This window comes from Pleuronectes platessa, chromosome 4 (genome assembly GCF_947347685.1).
Source record: "Pleuronectes platessa chromosome 4, fPlePla1.1, whole genome shotgun sequence".
Taxonomy (NCBI): domain Eukaryota; kingdom Metazoa; phylum Chordata; class Actinopteri; order Pleuronectiformes; family Pleuronectidae; genus Pleuronectes; species Pleuronectes platessa.
Window position 1 is genome coordinate 14,959,430 of NC_070629.1, and position 15,692 is coordinate 14,975,121.

At 41.7% G+C, this 15,692-nt stretch overlaps 2 protein-coding genes across 3 annotated transcripts; one reads left to right on the top strand and one right to left on the bottom strand.

Moving 5' to 3' along the window:
- Positions 1-18: 18 nt before the first annotated feature.
- Positions 19-5,981, top strand: ankdd1b (ankyrin repeat and death domain containing 1B). Of its 2 annotated transcripts, XM_053421715.1 has the most exons (15): positions 19-523; positions 1,422-1,522; positions 1,641-1,739; positions 1,849-1,947; positions 2,389-2,493; positions 2,606-2,707; positions 2,853-2,951; positions 3,222-3,320; positions 3,776-3,874; positions 4,067-4,165; positions 4,271-4,369; positions 4,610-4,705; positions 5,044-5,245; positions 5,431-5,562; positions 5,666-5,981. In XM_053421715.1, the coding sequence occupies exons 1-15, from the start codon at positions 349-351 to the stop codon at positions 5,719-5,721; spliced, it is 1,662 nt and encodes a 553-aa protein (XP_053277690.1). In that variant the 5' UTR covers positions 19-348; the 3' UTR covers positions 5,722-5,981. The 2 variants fall into 2 exon arrangements, with proteins under 2 accessions (XP_053277690.1, XP_053277691.1); XM_053421716.1 differs by lacking the exon at positions 2,853-2,951.
- Positions 5,718-15,438, bottom strand: poc5 (POC5 centriolar protein homolog (Chlamydomonas)). The gene is made up of 13 exons (XM_053421714.1): positions 15,310-15,438; positions 13,528-13,611; positions 12,877-13,030; positions 12,082-12,189; positions 11,734-11,933; positions 10,476-10,652; positions 10,115-10,219; positions 9,317-9,496; positions 8,685-8,868; positions 7,177-7,313; positions 6,800-6,901; positions 6,491-6,661; positions 5,718-6,400 (listed from the first exon to the last, which is right to left on the bottom strand). The coding sequence occupies exons 2-13, from the start codon at positions 13,609-13,611 to the stop codon at positions 6,266-6,268; spliced, it is 1,737 nt and encodes a 578-aa protein (XP_053277689.1). The 5' UTR covers positions 15,310-15,438; the 3' UTR covers positions 5,718-6,265.
- Positions 15,439-15,692: the final 254 nt, after the last annotated feature.

Here is a 15,692-nt window from a genome sequence, read left to right on the forward strand (position 1 = left end):
ACTTATAATATTATCATGTTCCCGATCATAGTCACGGAGCACAGGGGACGAGTCATGTTGAATACACTCGTTTAGTATCAGCAGCCAGCCTCTGAAGGGTGGGAGCTGGTGAAGCAAACAGGGATCGGCCCTCCAGCGTTTAGAAAGAAGCTGGAGCACACTCGCATTTCAACGTTTGCTGTCGACTATTTGAAGATGCCACAAACCTGAGCACAACACGTTCTCCTATTTATTTTGTGCTTCTTTTCTCCTCGGGTGTTTTGCTGTCCAAGGAGTTACAGACTGTTTGTTGCATTAGACTAAGTCCGCCCTGGGTACACGCTTAAGGACATTTAAAGAGCTTAAAAAATGGAGGGGAAAGCTTCGGCTTTGAGGGCGGTTATCAAGAAGCATTGCCCGACCAAGGAGAACCTGGACCCCAGGACGTGGATGAGAGAGGAGGATTTGAGGGCCTTCTCTGACTTCATACTGAACAAAAACACGGACAAAGACATCGACAGGAGCTTTGACAACAAAGAGATGTGTGAGTACATAAAGGGCGATGGACATTTTCTCACTCACTCCGTCATTTAACTTACAGCATTTACCTGTTGAGGTCCTGACAAGATATTCAATCAATATAAGAGTTACATTGGGGCCCAGCCCTTCAAATGTGCTGCGACTTGGAATAACTAAAACCAAAAATCAACGCAATAGCAGACAGCAAGGCTGGAGGATTTGCATTCACACTTATGTCACATTAGTAAACAGACAACAAGACAGCACACCATACCACATAACACAAACATTACACATCATTTACACAATAGAGGACGATCCGCCATCATTTTAGTAAGATCAAATACAACTTTGGACAATAAGGATGTATAGACATTACTTAACATGTGTACATTTTATATTGACATCAAGCATCAACTGTCAGTTACATTTCTACCATCATTCATTTGACACAAAATGTGTTCAAATGATGAAATGTTAATCATTTCATTGAGCTTTCCATTGTGAGTCTTGCAGTTGGGATAAGACCAACTTTTAAGATACTGAAATGCTGTTGGACGCATTAGGTATCGGTGTTCTGTCACCAAGGAGAGAGAGTAGTGGATCTGATAGTAGAGCTGAATTCAGTATTTCAGTTGTTTCTCAGCAGAATGGATGAACCAAGGAACAGTCATGTGCAAGTATGGGCCCAACTCACTTTTATACCTCCATTGGTTTTATTGAGAGTCTCAAGTATATTTAATGTCCAGAAATATCTGTCCACTATTTAATATCGGATAAATTATTTATACATTTATAAATTGCAAAACTATGACCAAACATGTCTGTTCAAGCAAAACATGAAAAAAAATAAAGGGGGGGAAAACCCCATCAAATAAACTATAAATTGTATAAAATATAGATATTTATTATCTGTTGTGCAGTGCTTGATTCCGAGAGGGCGTTTATGAAAGCAGCAAAGAGGAATGATGTGCAGACCATGAAGAACCTTGGGAGAGGTCTGAATCCCAACGCAAAGAATGTGGTGGGTCCAATAAAAACAAACTCCCCTCTGCACCTCATTGCTCCACACTGTATAATACCACTTAACATTTCAAGGGTGGTTCAACAAATGATTTACTTTACTGAGTGGTTTTTCTCAGCACAACAGGACTGCCCTTCACTACGCAGTGGCTGGCAAGAACAAGGAGGCCGTTCAGCTTCTTCTGCAGCGCAGGGTCAAGGTGGATCAGAAGGACAAGGTGAGAGGAACTGAGAGTTCTGCGTGTGAAGAGTTGAACGTGAGAATAGCGTCACCCTTCACGTTGTTAAATAAGAGCAACTCTCCACTTTGTGTTCTGTGTGTGACAGCACGGCGTGGCACCCATTCATCTAGCTGCCTGGTTTGGAAGTTTGGAGATCTTGAAATTATTAGTGAAGGCCGGAGCTGAGCAGAAGGTCGAGAACGAGGTAAAAGAACACAAACCTCGAGGCAGACACACAAGTACTTGAGCAAGACGCATGAGCATATCACCCCTGTACCTTTAGCTTACAAGTTAACTTTGACATTTTATTACTCACCTATACGGCCCAACCCTGAAATGCATTATTGAATTATTGAGCATGTATGTGCCTTCCTGGTCACTGAGCTCTCAGATATGTTTGATTTGCATTCAATTATACTGCTCTTATTTGTTTAGTTCATTTTTTTGCTGCTTTATCTAATATGTAACCAATGTCCTTTTAGTCATCTGCCTTGTCTGGTTTTTAATTATTGGACATTAAAATTTATATTTAATTTATTATTATCAAAATATCCTTTTGTTTCCTGTCTCAATTCAAGGTAAATTTCGTTCAACACAGTGTTTGATTAAAATTGAATAATATTGTTCTATTTGTCTTCTGCCTCAGGAAGGACTGAACATTTTGCACTGTGCTGCCATCAACAACCACACTGAAATAGTTGAATATATTGTAGATGATCTACAGATGAAAGAACTGGACAAAGATGACCTGGTATCAACCTAAACCTAAAAAATGTTTATAAAAGCAACATAAGAGTCACTTAGAGGACGACCAAGGAACACCCACTAAATACTTCAATTGTACCCGGACTCTTATATTTCAGACAGGCCACCAGGCGTTTGCGTTGGCGGCAGAGCACGGATGTGTTGACATGTTACAGATGCTGATGAATCCATATGAAATGGCCTCCATGAAGCCCAACAAGGTGTGTGTGTGTGTGTGTGTCTGTGTGTGTTGCTCCTGTTTAAACACCCTTCTGCCTGACTGCATGTTTCAGTGACACACCTGCTGGAGAGCTGAAAGTCAAACACTCTTTGATACGAGCGGTTTCCCTCCCTCCCTTCTGCCAGAGAGGCGACACGCCCCTGCACTTAGCTGCCAGGAACGGCCACTTGGACGCCGCACATCTGCTGCTGCAGAGCTTTGATACCCGGGATGAAGTCAACATGGTAGACAATCAGTGTTAACATGCTCTCTATCACGGTTTGCTTTGTGACGAGTGTGTGCTCCGGGGCTGATCCAGTGCTGCGTGGAGGCTCCGCTTTGGGATCAATTAAGATGTATCAAACATGTGCTGGTTATTATCCTAGAATAAAGTAAACAGTGCTGTGGATTAAACTCCAGCTCTGACTGGGGATGCTGGGTGTTCTGCTGGACCATATAAAAAGGGTCATCCAGCACCACCGGTACTTTTAACTGATGGATCCTCTGTGACACAGGATGGTGAGACAGCTCTGTACCAGGCTGCAGACAACGCTCATGAAGAATGTGTGCTGGCCCTGCTGGAGGCCGGCTGTGACCCCAACATCGCCACAACGGTACAGTAAAGTCCTATTCTGATGCTCTGATCCCTCTCTAGTGTCCTGCTGTCCATCTCATTATTATATACCAACCCATTGCCCATCCCTTCACTGGCTATACTAGCCCCATGCACAGACTTTACCACTACATATTCTTATATATTTATATATATATATTTTTCTGCTGTTTTAATATATATATACATTTGATATTTTATTGTACTATCCACTCCAGCAGCACAAGAACACTTTCCTACTGGACACTGACACAATCACACCATTCATGTATCTGTAAATTTGTTCTCCGTATATGATTTATGTATGTATGTCAATGATGTGTTAAGTGTACAAGCTACTGGATGATCCGAATTTCCCACGGGATTAATAAAGTATCCGTCTATCTATCTATCTATCTATCTATCTATCTATCTATCTATCTATCTATCTAATGACACTGCTCCCTTCTCCTGTAGGTCAACTGCAGTGCTCTCCATCCAGTCTCAGAGAGAGGCGACAGATCGCTTGTCCAAGTCCTGTTAGAATACCAAGCCCAAACTGACTTTCAGAATCAGGTGAGCAATCACAACCTAGGTGGCAGTAGTGAGCTCTTTCAGTTAAGTTTTCTGAAAACACACACGCACACATCCGTTGTGCTGTAGCTAATCCACTGTCCGGATGCTTTTCATTGTAATTTTATTATAATCAATATTTATTATCGACGCATTCCCTTCTGGACTCATGTAACGGGATCTGTTTGCCCTCAGAACCTAGAGGTTCCTCTCCACCTGGCAGTGACCAACAGTCACATCCCCGTCATCCATTCACTCCTGCAAGCTGGCTGCAACGTCAATGTCACCAACAAGGTTTGATCACTGCACTAACACACTTAAAAAAAGGTGTCAGCCGACGTGAACCAACATTTAAGTGCATGGGTAATGTGTTGTGCTGTTATGTGTCTGTACTCTTAGAGGTCCCAGACTGTTATGCATCTTGCTGCAGAGCTGGCCAGGTTGGAAGTTGTGGACATGCTTCTTAAAGCTGGGCTGGATCTGACAATCAAGGACAGGGTAAGAATTTAAACCAAAATTTGCTACGTAAATATGTGGCCTTTTTACACACATTGTTTTATCTTGATCAAATCCTCACAATCAGACGATCCAAGGTTGGATAAAAAACACTAAATGACTAGTTTGAGACATAACATCAGCTTGCTGCATTGAAAACATAAGAAAAAAATAAAGAATCTCATTCATTATTGTTCTTATTCAGGTTTGTGTATTTTGCTGTATGTGTTGGGTGTGGAGTAGCAGGGTAAAACAGCTCTGGGTGTGGCAGCCAGAGCGAATGAGGTGATTGTTGTGGACATGATCATCAAAGCAGAGAGATATTACAACTGGAAGTTGGTGAGAGATAACGAAATTACTATTTTCATTCGTGCTATTATCCGTTCTTGAAGCTGTAAAAATCCATCATTCTGATCATTACAAATGATTCATTTATTAACGTCACATTTCTGAATTAGCTGAATCTCTTCTAACATCTAATTTGACAGCCAAAAATGTAATTAACTATATCCCCGATTCCTTTCCCCCTCTTGAATTTCAAAATGTTGACGTGTGGCATTCATTTTGCAGATCACCTGCATGACTGTCTTTCCAATAATCACTTTCCCGGGCCCCTTGCGCTCTCTGAGGCTGGTGGCCTTTATCAATCTGCTGACATGATTTAATTGCCCTTTCAGAGCAACCCTGGGCTTGATGAGAGTGTTCATAGCGAGTATCCGCTAACGTTTAAACTCGACCACCACAATGATACCAGGCAGCTCCGTTCCATGGCCTGGCGCCTGGCGTACGAGCTGCTGAAGCCGGGAGACTGGAAGAAACTGGCAGAACACTGGAACTTCACTAAGGAGCAAGTGTGGGCCATCGAGGAGCAGTGGACAGGTGTCACGACTCACAATGACCATTCAGGATTTATCACTCTGCTTCAGGCAACTCACTGAAGTATTCTGATAGAAATTCAGATGCCTGACTTTTTTTCAAACAGACTATTTTATATTCTGATACATGTTGATTTCAGAGGGTGATTTGTTTTTCTTGACTGTACAGTGTTGTGTGTTTGTCCTCAGGTCGGCAGAGCTACCATGAGCATGGGAACAGGATGCTGCTGATCTGGCTCCATGGTGAGCAGTTGGCTCAGACGAACCCAGCAAAGGAACTCTACCATGGCCTCATCTTGACAGGGAGCAGGAAAGCTGCAGGTAAAATCAGCTTTATTTTAAAACAAATATTCTTAAGAATATATGAACATTTAGCTCTGTTACCTTGGGAGGTTCATAACAGAAATGTCGATTTGTCTTGCAGATAAGATTCGGATGGAAGCAGAAAGTGTCGGCCATAAGAGCTGCAGCATATCATGAGGATGAACAACATTTACTCCATGTTTACATCTATTTCATCTACTCCCGAAATAATTTATTTATATATATAAAAAAAAAAATTCTGCATCAAATAATGGACAAATGGCTTGGGTTCAGTCAACAACCTGTGGTCTCAGTAGAAATCATCAGTATCATCATCAGCACAAATATTTAAAATGATGTGGTTTTACACATGACAACCTCACCTGTGCATAATTTATATTAAAAACATTCACTGAAATAAATTTTGTAATACTTAACTCTGCCACTGTTCATTATTCATAACTAAAAACATCCACATGTGCAGTTCTTAACACCTGTGTCCATTTGCATTTGCATCCATGGCATTTCACATTCATGAAGGGAAAGTGAAAAACAAATGTTCATTTAAAATGTAGAGACAAAGAGCAAATTCAACACTTCAATATAAAATGGACCTGAGGCCAATGCCAGAATAACGATTTCTAACGTAGTTGCATTGGGTGAGTTTAATCTTAGTTCTAATCAAGCTGAGCCTCACTTTCTGACAAATATGCTGGTGTGGTCAGTCAACTACTTTGATGGAGTGAACATGGCACGTGCTGGTTTGTGGTCTGGAGGGGCCTCTGCCTCCGGTGGAGCTGTGGCCATGTTGGGTGGAGTGAGGAAACTTTGCAGCCGTGGCCTGACCGATTGTGAGCTGAGAGAATGAAAGAGAAACAAAAGAAAAGGTAAACGCATTATAAAACAGCGTAGACAGTTATTCGCAGCGGTGCAGACTGTTTCATACCTGCGTCACAGGATGATGACGTTCAACTATCACAGAGCTCATGGGCGGAGCCACACCAGACACCTGCAGGTTGCTGCGTGCAGTCTTACTCATGTCAGCTCTGCCTGTGACTCGAGCAGTTATGGATTTTGTGGGTTTCTGTTGACTGGCTGTCACAACACGACCACCGACCTGAAACAATCAACAGTCACATCAAAATGGAATTTAATGTGTGTTGCTGGTCAACCTAGTGATGGCAGTTTTTTGATGACATAATTACGTAGCAGTTACTCATCGTGGACAGTAGCCTGACTACAATCTAATGCTAACCTGTTTGTTGGAACTTGCAGCCCCCCCGAGTGGTAGGAAGCTGTGCACCACTGTAGTGGGATGGGGAACTTCTGATCTGGCCACAGGGACACCAGAACCCAACTGAAAAGGGAGATCATCAGTGAAAACAGGAAGAGGAGTGAGATTAAGTGCAAGTAACAGATCATCATAGTACAGTTAATAAAAATAGATTGACTAAAGAAAGAAGCAAACAATACAACATAAGAATTTCTGTTTTAGTGGTATCTACCTACATCTTTGTAAGTTTAGTGTATCACCAGAATTGATGGTGGTATACGAAGGTAACATTTGAGAAGAAATTGAACTATGGCATAGAGGAGCTATGGTGTGTAAATAAAGGTATGTCAGGTTCTCACCATATCCTCTGTGTCACAATGGGAGGGAGGGTCCGGGCGGTCAAAGTGAACGGGGCTGAACCGCGTGGAAGAGATGGGATACGCTTGACGTTGAGCCAGTGCAGCAGAGCCAGGCTCATCCTGAGGAGGCACAGGATCTGTACAAAAAAGAAAGGTTTATAAATTGTCACACTCTGACACAATATATCCTTGATACAAGTTTGGTACAGTTATTACTTCAATGTCTCTTTGTCGTTTGAAGATATGTTAAGAAAGTGCCAACTACACATTCCTGCTTTGGCAAATTAAAAAGGTGGGCGACCATTATCAATCCAAAACCCCTCTCAACTATCTGTACTTGAGAAATAGACTTAAAGTCACATCATGACAATTCATTTTGAGTTTGTCTGGTTGGCAAAGATGTGCAAGTAATGAGAGATATTAAACATGAATTAAGACTTGTTCAAAGCAATAGAAATGAATATTGAATTAACAGCCCTGTTTGACCGTCGCATAGTCAAATACATCTCAGGTTGCAAGACTCATTACAGCTGAAAGCAAATGGATGAACAGAAATACATGCCCTACAAGATAGTGGGGCAGTAAGATTCAACTTCAGAAGACATGTGCCATAAAAACAGTGGCTCAGTGATCTGTGTGCCATGAAATCTAAAGAGTCAAGAACTCTGCAGAGAATTTCTTGTGCAGCCCAACATTTTTTGTTTGAACACCGGAGTCGAATTTTTACCTGATCTGAGGAATCCTGACTTTTGGTGGAAAAAGCTAATGATTGCAAAACCATCATGAAGCCATTAATCTATCCTGGTTGCTTTCAGTTGGACGTAGTGGCGAAAATGGTGCAGAGTGAGCATTTAGGTCAAGTTCTAGACTGATAAACCATATAGTACTGCCACTTAAATGCTCTGTGAACCATAACAGCATTGCACCTCATATTTGGGATACCCCCGAATATAGAAGTGTTATCGTCTGCTTCTTACCTCAGCCAAGGACCTTATGTTTTCATTTCAGGCAGTTTAGGGAACTGATATTTGTCATTTATCCTGAATATATCCTATTGTCAAATATCCTGTATTGTCCCAGGCTCATTAACCAAGTGTTCACAGCATTGACATTTTACAAAATAATGTTTAAAAAATGCTACATTGGAACTTAGGAACTTATCTAGTGGCGCTCAGTTCCACATCCAGGTTATAACCTCTTAAAATGACCTCTCAGTCTAACTCATCACACCATTAAGTAAGTTAGTAAATGACACCAAGAAAAGGAAAGAGGCCCATGTCCACTCACCTAATTCATCAATCTACAAAACTGTCAATAGGACAAAGGCTGAGCTTTAATGGAGAAAAGTATTCTCTGTTCGTTTCCTTCATGACAGCTGCGTTAAATCAATACAGCACTGAGAGAAGGGTAACACTATGGTACAACTCGTTTTGTTTAGTTGTGGCTCTTCTGATGAGGACATATGGATATTCACTAGAAATAGGTTTGTGTAAAGGTCTTTTACAGACCGTGCTGATCGTGAGCTGGAGGTTGCTCGGGCGGTCCCTCTGTAGTGTTGAACATGCTGAGAGCCTCCATGTTGAGAGCACACACGCCCCTCATGAAGGCTTTCTTCATGGACTCCTCATAGCGCTCTCGCTCCAGTCGTAGTCTCTGAATCTCGGCCTGAGCCCTTTCTATCGCCTCGCAGTGCTGCGGAGACAGGAAGCAGAGAACCACATCTGTTTATATGGCACTTTCATTTTGAGTCTTGTATCCCACCCTTGATATTCACCTTTAACACCATCAATAACACTTCAATGAACCTTTACTTCGATTTTCTTTATGGTGATTTCACTGCAACCGTTTAATTTACTTTAGAGTTGCATTTATTTACTGAAAAGTTGGAACTCTATGTATTTATAACATGTAACTGAATTAACCTTTAAATATAAATCTATGTAAGAGACAAAGCAAACCCAGTAGCTATAGTGGGTTTCACTGCAGGTGACTCAGCTCTGATTCTCTTCTCTGAGTCGCTGACTGACAACAGATGCTGTGATTCATGCAGTAAAACACATCTGGGAGGTTGAGTCAAGTATGAATTCGGCAGTGCAGCATCGCCAAACACCTGCTGTTCCATACGCAGGTCCTTGTTTACCTCTGCCAGCTTGGCCTCATACTCAGCAGACAGTTGCGCACAGACCTCTTCAGCCCTCGCGCGACAAGCCTGCTCCACCTTGACCTTCCAGTGTTTCTGGATCAGAGTGTGCCAGCCCAACCACACCTTCTTCTTCAGCTGCTGATCGTAGTGCTGCTGTGCTACCTGAGCAGCATAAGCCTGGCAGGAAGAAACCACGAGACCATGAAAAATATTCACCAGAGAATAATTACAGCCATAATTCATTCTCTGTGCAGGTGCAGTGTATTTTCTTGCGTTGGTCGCAACTGAGACAAAAATATGAGTCACCCACTTAGTTTTCCATTTTAAAGAAACACACATTCTGTAAATTCAGGAGGGGAAAAAAAACTTGCACAGCCATATTTTAAACAAGGTAGTTCATCAGTGCACTGACAAAATTCCAGGTGTGTACATTTTGTAAGAGAAGATATTTGTGTCATAAACAATTACACTGTACTGACTGTAATCTCGACATTCTAAGAAAACTATTGCATTCCTTTACGCAATGAATATACATAAATAAATAGTTAATAAATACAAATTAGAGACATGGACTCTGGTAATGAGTAAACTATGAAAAGAACAAAGACAAGTGTGTGTTGTTCAAGATGTGAGAGTTTGAAACTTGAAAGAACAACAAACACTGAGTCAGCAAACATGTCAGCCATTTGAAGGATTCCGTAAATATGCTCCTTGCAATTAAAAGGCAATGAAATCAACACAAAAAGTCCACAACCACCCCCACCCCCACTGTAAATATCGATTTGAACTATGTACCTCTTCTTTGGCCTCGGTGTGTCGAAGTCTCCAATGTGTGAAAGCCCTCATCTTTTCCATCTTCTCTTTCTGTCTGTCCAACACCTGGCTCAGGCTCACAATCACCTGAGGGAGGACACACAACAAGTCAGTCCAAAATTATTCTATTATCATTATTTTGTTAAATGTTCATAAGCATTAAAAGACAAAAAGTGGAAGTTAGCAAAGGATAAATGTATGAGGCTAAGTCATGTATTAAGCCTACTCAGCCCTACACTAAAACTTCACAACAATGAAAACGAGTGTAAATTAAACCTCAGTTTGGTCATTAATCCAACAAACCACATCATGTACTGGAGGAAGTGAATCCACGTGCAGTCACCTCATCTTTTCTCTGGTTTGATGTCTCATAGGTGTGGAGCAGCTCCTTCAGGCTGCTCTGCTCTGCCTTCAGGCCAGCTGTCTGAGCGGCACACCTCTCCCTCTCCTGCTTCATCTCCAGCTTGTGTTGCTCCACGAACACATGCTTCCACCTCCGCAGCTCCCTCAGCACATTTGACTAATTGGGGAATAGACAGTGGGACAGACATGGTCTGGTCATTTCACCACTTTAGCAATCATGAACAAAAATACACACACGTGAAGTTGTATCATAATAATAGGAACAGTTGAGCAGGAGGGTTTGTCACCAACAGGAAGCACAAACTGCATGAACAGAACAGGTTTCATCCAAAGTCTTTTTCAAACTCCACATGATCCCTAAAGGTTTTTACAGACTAAGACGTACCCAACACCCACAAATTTAAACATGGTTCATAAACCCAAAAGTCTCAACACCCTCTACTACAGTCCATTGTTCCCTATTTTCTTTTCCCAAGGCCGGCTCTACTCTTTTATTAGCTCTGCTTGACAGATCGTTGGTTGTCATCTGCCCTTCACGAATGAGCTGTACAAGATCAGGAGAAAAGGGCAGGAAGGACGCCCACATCCTCCACAAGTCACTCCACTGGGAAACCCAATTAAAAGGTCACTGCTTCCACGAAGAGTAGAGTTGTCATTCAATTTAGAGAGACTCAGACACATGTACATTCCCTTTATAAGCTTTGACCTATTCATAACTTCAACTGTCAATGTACCTGTTCCACAGCACTTCCTGCAGTTAGTTTAGTAAGTAATTACAATTGCCAATTTATTATATGAAACTTTTTCCATTATTCGCTACTTTGTTTTGTAAATGTACGTCTGAAACACTAAATATATATGTCAGATACAGCATCATTTAATTATTTGCTTTTAAGATTGCTCTATTTAGGCTTCATTAATCTGTCAAAACTGCACCATAGATTTGACCACTTATGCAAAACTCTTGATTATGATTAAAATACCAGTTTTCAAAGTAAATAAAAGATGTGATGTCATGGCTTCATTCATCAAGAACAAACATGTCAGCTCTGACTTAAATTCGCTGCCAACTGCTGTATCTCAAAACCCATCCCTGCTCTTTCAATGCACACCACGTTCAAGAAGTTATTACTCAGCTACGTCAGAGCACCTAAATTTAGCCGCACAGTATTATTTATGGTCCGCTCTTAAGCAGACAGCAAGTAAGAGCCAGTAAATTGACGAGAGAGCAGATCAACCTTCAGATTGCTGCTCCACGTGTCCAGAATGTTCTCCATCTTGCTGATGTTCTCCTCCGAGATAAACATCTCTGTCACAGCCGATGCGAGGGGGTCCGGGCTGTTTGGCCTGGACCTCTTAGTCGCCGCCTGCAACCTGTCAGAGGCAGCGTCTGAGAGCAGTGACACCCTGCCAGACGAGTGAGCCCCCATCTCCTCAGCTGAGCGGCAAAGGGAAAAGCAGACAGAAATTAGGTAACAAGATGGTCTAGATATTTATGAGGTTATTTTATATTTAAAAGAAATTGATATATGGTTAGATAGCACATATAAATATTTTACTTCTTTATAGTTTTGATTAATTTTTACCATGAAGTTCCCTGGAGTGTGTGGGAGGCTCAACAATCAAGGGTGAGGCCTGTGTTGATCTCATGCTAGTGCTAGAGTGCCTCCCGTCTTTAGCTTCCGAGGAAGTTCCTGAGGGCAGACAAAAGAGAGCCGAGGGAGGGGAGTCAGCAAGACAGTCGCAAAGGTAAAAAGACCAAAAGGACACTTTGACACGGGATAAGTGAATAGAATAAGGTAAAAGTAAAAGATTGGAAAACAAAGGACCCTTTCAGAAATAAAGAGGTAATGGAAAGAATGCTGATTAGGGTGAGCGCTGTCCTCATCCAGGAATGCATTTATGTCAATATCTTAATTAAATACTGCAGGGAGAAGAGAGAGAGCCTGCACTCTAAAGAGCAGTACGGGCAGGGCGCCAGCAGATCATTACCAATCAGCCCGTCTGCTTTCTCCATCCCTGTGCATTACTCCATGACAGTTAAAGCACTAAACCTCCAATAAGAGCTGCAGCTGGAGCGGGAGCTAGCGGGGGAGCGTGCTGGGCTGTTTAAAATGCAGGCATCGTAGGAAACAGAGATTGGGGGGGGGGGGGGGGGGACAATCTGACGGACTGATATCATGTACATCTTGACGAGAGTGGTTCACAAGCTGAAAAAAAAGAAAGCGGGGCTGATAAATACAATTTCTTTTTCATGTTGTGATGCCAAGTCCTATTTGATGGATGATCATCTGATGGGGGCTCAAGTTGTGTTTCTGTCAGAGGGGCTTAGTGAAATGTGTGCACGAGTGTGACCTGCACAGGAGGGGAACCTACGATACCTGCTGGGAGCTGGGATTTGGTGTCATCTTTTCTCTGGGACTTCCGACTCTCTGCAGACAGATGCGAGACGCTCAGCCGCTGCAAGTGAGCAGTGGTGAGCGTCTCAAACCTAGGAGTGACCACAGCGGAGCGGAGGAGCTCCTCATACTCATCCTGTTGATCCAGAAAGAGACAAAAAGACCAGTGGGATCAAGTGTTTTATGATCACTATTACAGAGGCAGTTTTTTTTAGAAGCTTGCTTTTATTTTCATAGTTTCATAGTATTTTATGTAGCAATCAAGCCAATTGGTTATGATTACATTTCAGTCATCATCTTCAATTTTGAAAAAGAGTGTATAAGAGTGTGCATCAAAACCAAACGTACTGGTAAGTGAAAACTACAATGAAAGTTAAAGTTACTGGCCCTATTGAAACATCACCTGATGTCACAACTTTTGACTGCTACTTAAATTCACTAACCACAGTTAAAATACTTTACCATGCAACAGGCTGATCTAATAAGATATTTCATGTGTATTTCCTTTGTAAGTGGACTTCATTGTTGGTTGAAACTGGGTATACCTTTGAAACTGGTATGACTGGCACGAGTTGACTTCAATGTGTATAAAAGCACAGCAACTGTAAAAGTGTGGTTTGTTCATTTTATCACCTGAAGCTCAGAGGACACAGAGCTGCCATGATCCGAGTCCTTGGGCAGAACAGGACTGGTTGGTTCCTCCTCGTCTGATGACATCTACACATACACATAAATGACAGGTCAATGAAACACCAACAACAGCGTGAGCTAACGTCAGGTCCCAGTGTCTAACCCTCTATGTTAGTAACACATGATCATTTTCATTAAAGGTAAACAGCAGACAGACAAAACTTAGTTACCCATTTCTACATAAGTTACTGATAAAGAACATGCATGTGTGTAATGGAACATTTTACCATCATACCACACTATATATTAGGTCTGCTTATGCATATTATTTCTGCTTGTGAAACTGTTAAGATTAGAGCCTCAAATCTGACTAGGTCTGTTTCCCACCACCAAGACTTCGAAGAAGCCTTCAACCTGTGTCCAGGAGGCCTTCAGCATGTGTCTCTTTAATTAGCTTATAACAAAAACAGTCTGAAAGGTTTCAAGTCTCAGATTCCAGGGCAAACATCTCACTTGCTAAAGGTGAAAAATCAAAAATGGAAAGACTCTTTGCTAAAAAATAAATGTCAAAATGTCACTGATTGGAAAACTACTAAAAATGCATCCATACTATATTCCCCCCAACTGCATGCATATCAAAAGCATTGAGTATCTGATTTCAGGCCCTGCCAACAGCAATATCCATTGAAAACTGAAGCCATAATAAACATTTCTCCAGTTTTTGAATCATTATGAAAAGCAGGAGTTATCATTCCATGCTATTACTCACAAGTAAGCACTCTTATGTTTCACAGGAAAAATCTTAATTGCAATATGTTCGTCAAAAGTTACTTTTCTGGGTCATCTGATCACAGCAGAGGGCAAATCCCTCTCACATATTGAGACTAGACCGAAGCAGATGAACAAAGACTGGACTAAGACCAAGCACCTCCGAGTTCCATATGAGCAAAGAGAAACACGCAGATAATGTAAACGAGGATGGAGATAGCAGGACTTCACCCCTGTGGGTGAGGTCATCATTGTTTGTTTCTACCTGAGACAAATCCCCACGGTTTTCCATGATTTCTGTTACGAGTGTGATTTCTAGTAATCAGACAGTGAATTCTTATAATTCTAATAACAGTGTTTCTGTTGCTTTAACTATTCTAAACGATTTACAGGACTGTTAACCTTTTTGTGACTAATTCTATATAATACTTTGTAATGAATTCAATTATTTGAGTCCCAGTTTAACTGTATGTTTGAACATATCTTTTAAACATAAACACATGATCGCATATAATGTTCAGTTACATGATATTCAGTATACAAACCTTTGACACAAGCCGGAAGTTAACGTCTGCTTGTGAAAACACAAACGAGGCTTCACGTGCAGCTTCTACACAGCAGTTACAGATGCAGAACACGGATAGTCTGTGGCTCAGTAACGTGGACTCACTTTACATTGATGTAACTGCAGAATCGGGAGGTAACTTTAGGGTCGCACATTTAACAGACAACTTATCGGCTATTTAATCTGCGAGATATAAATTGAGACACATTAAAAACCGCACATAAGATTCAAACAGCCAATGAAACAGTTGGATGAAACATGAGACTGTTAGTTTGCTCCAGTTTCATGTTTCGGGTTCGAATCCCAGGTCATGACCTTAAATCTGCACTGTCCACAACACGCTTCCTTCTCAGCTGCTGTAACGTAATCGGACTAAGTCTGTGCAGCGACTAGTTCTCGCTGTTTACAACGATCCGCTAACTTATAACCAAGCTGTTCCCGGACATGTTTACCTGGCAGATGTAAATACTGCTGCTTGTTCCCACAGGCTGCCTCACTGCTCCTTCTCCAACAAGTTATTCGTCAGTTTAAATCAGAGCTTGCTTTGCCGTTTCAAACCACTCGACTACTCAACAACAGACTCTCCGATTGGCTACTGTCTCTGAAGCTTCCTGCCAATTTCGTCTTTGATTGGCTGATATGTTTTCATGGCAACGGGAAGCGGAACAACGCTCAGCTCACCAGCTGCTCCCAACAGTGTTCAGGAAATACGATCTGAGTCTGCTGTGATTTCTGATAGATAGATAGATAGATAGATAGATAGATAGATAGATAGAGGGAGAGAGAGAGAGAGAGAGATAGATAGATAGATAGATAGATAGATAGAGAGAGAGAG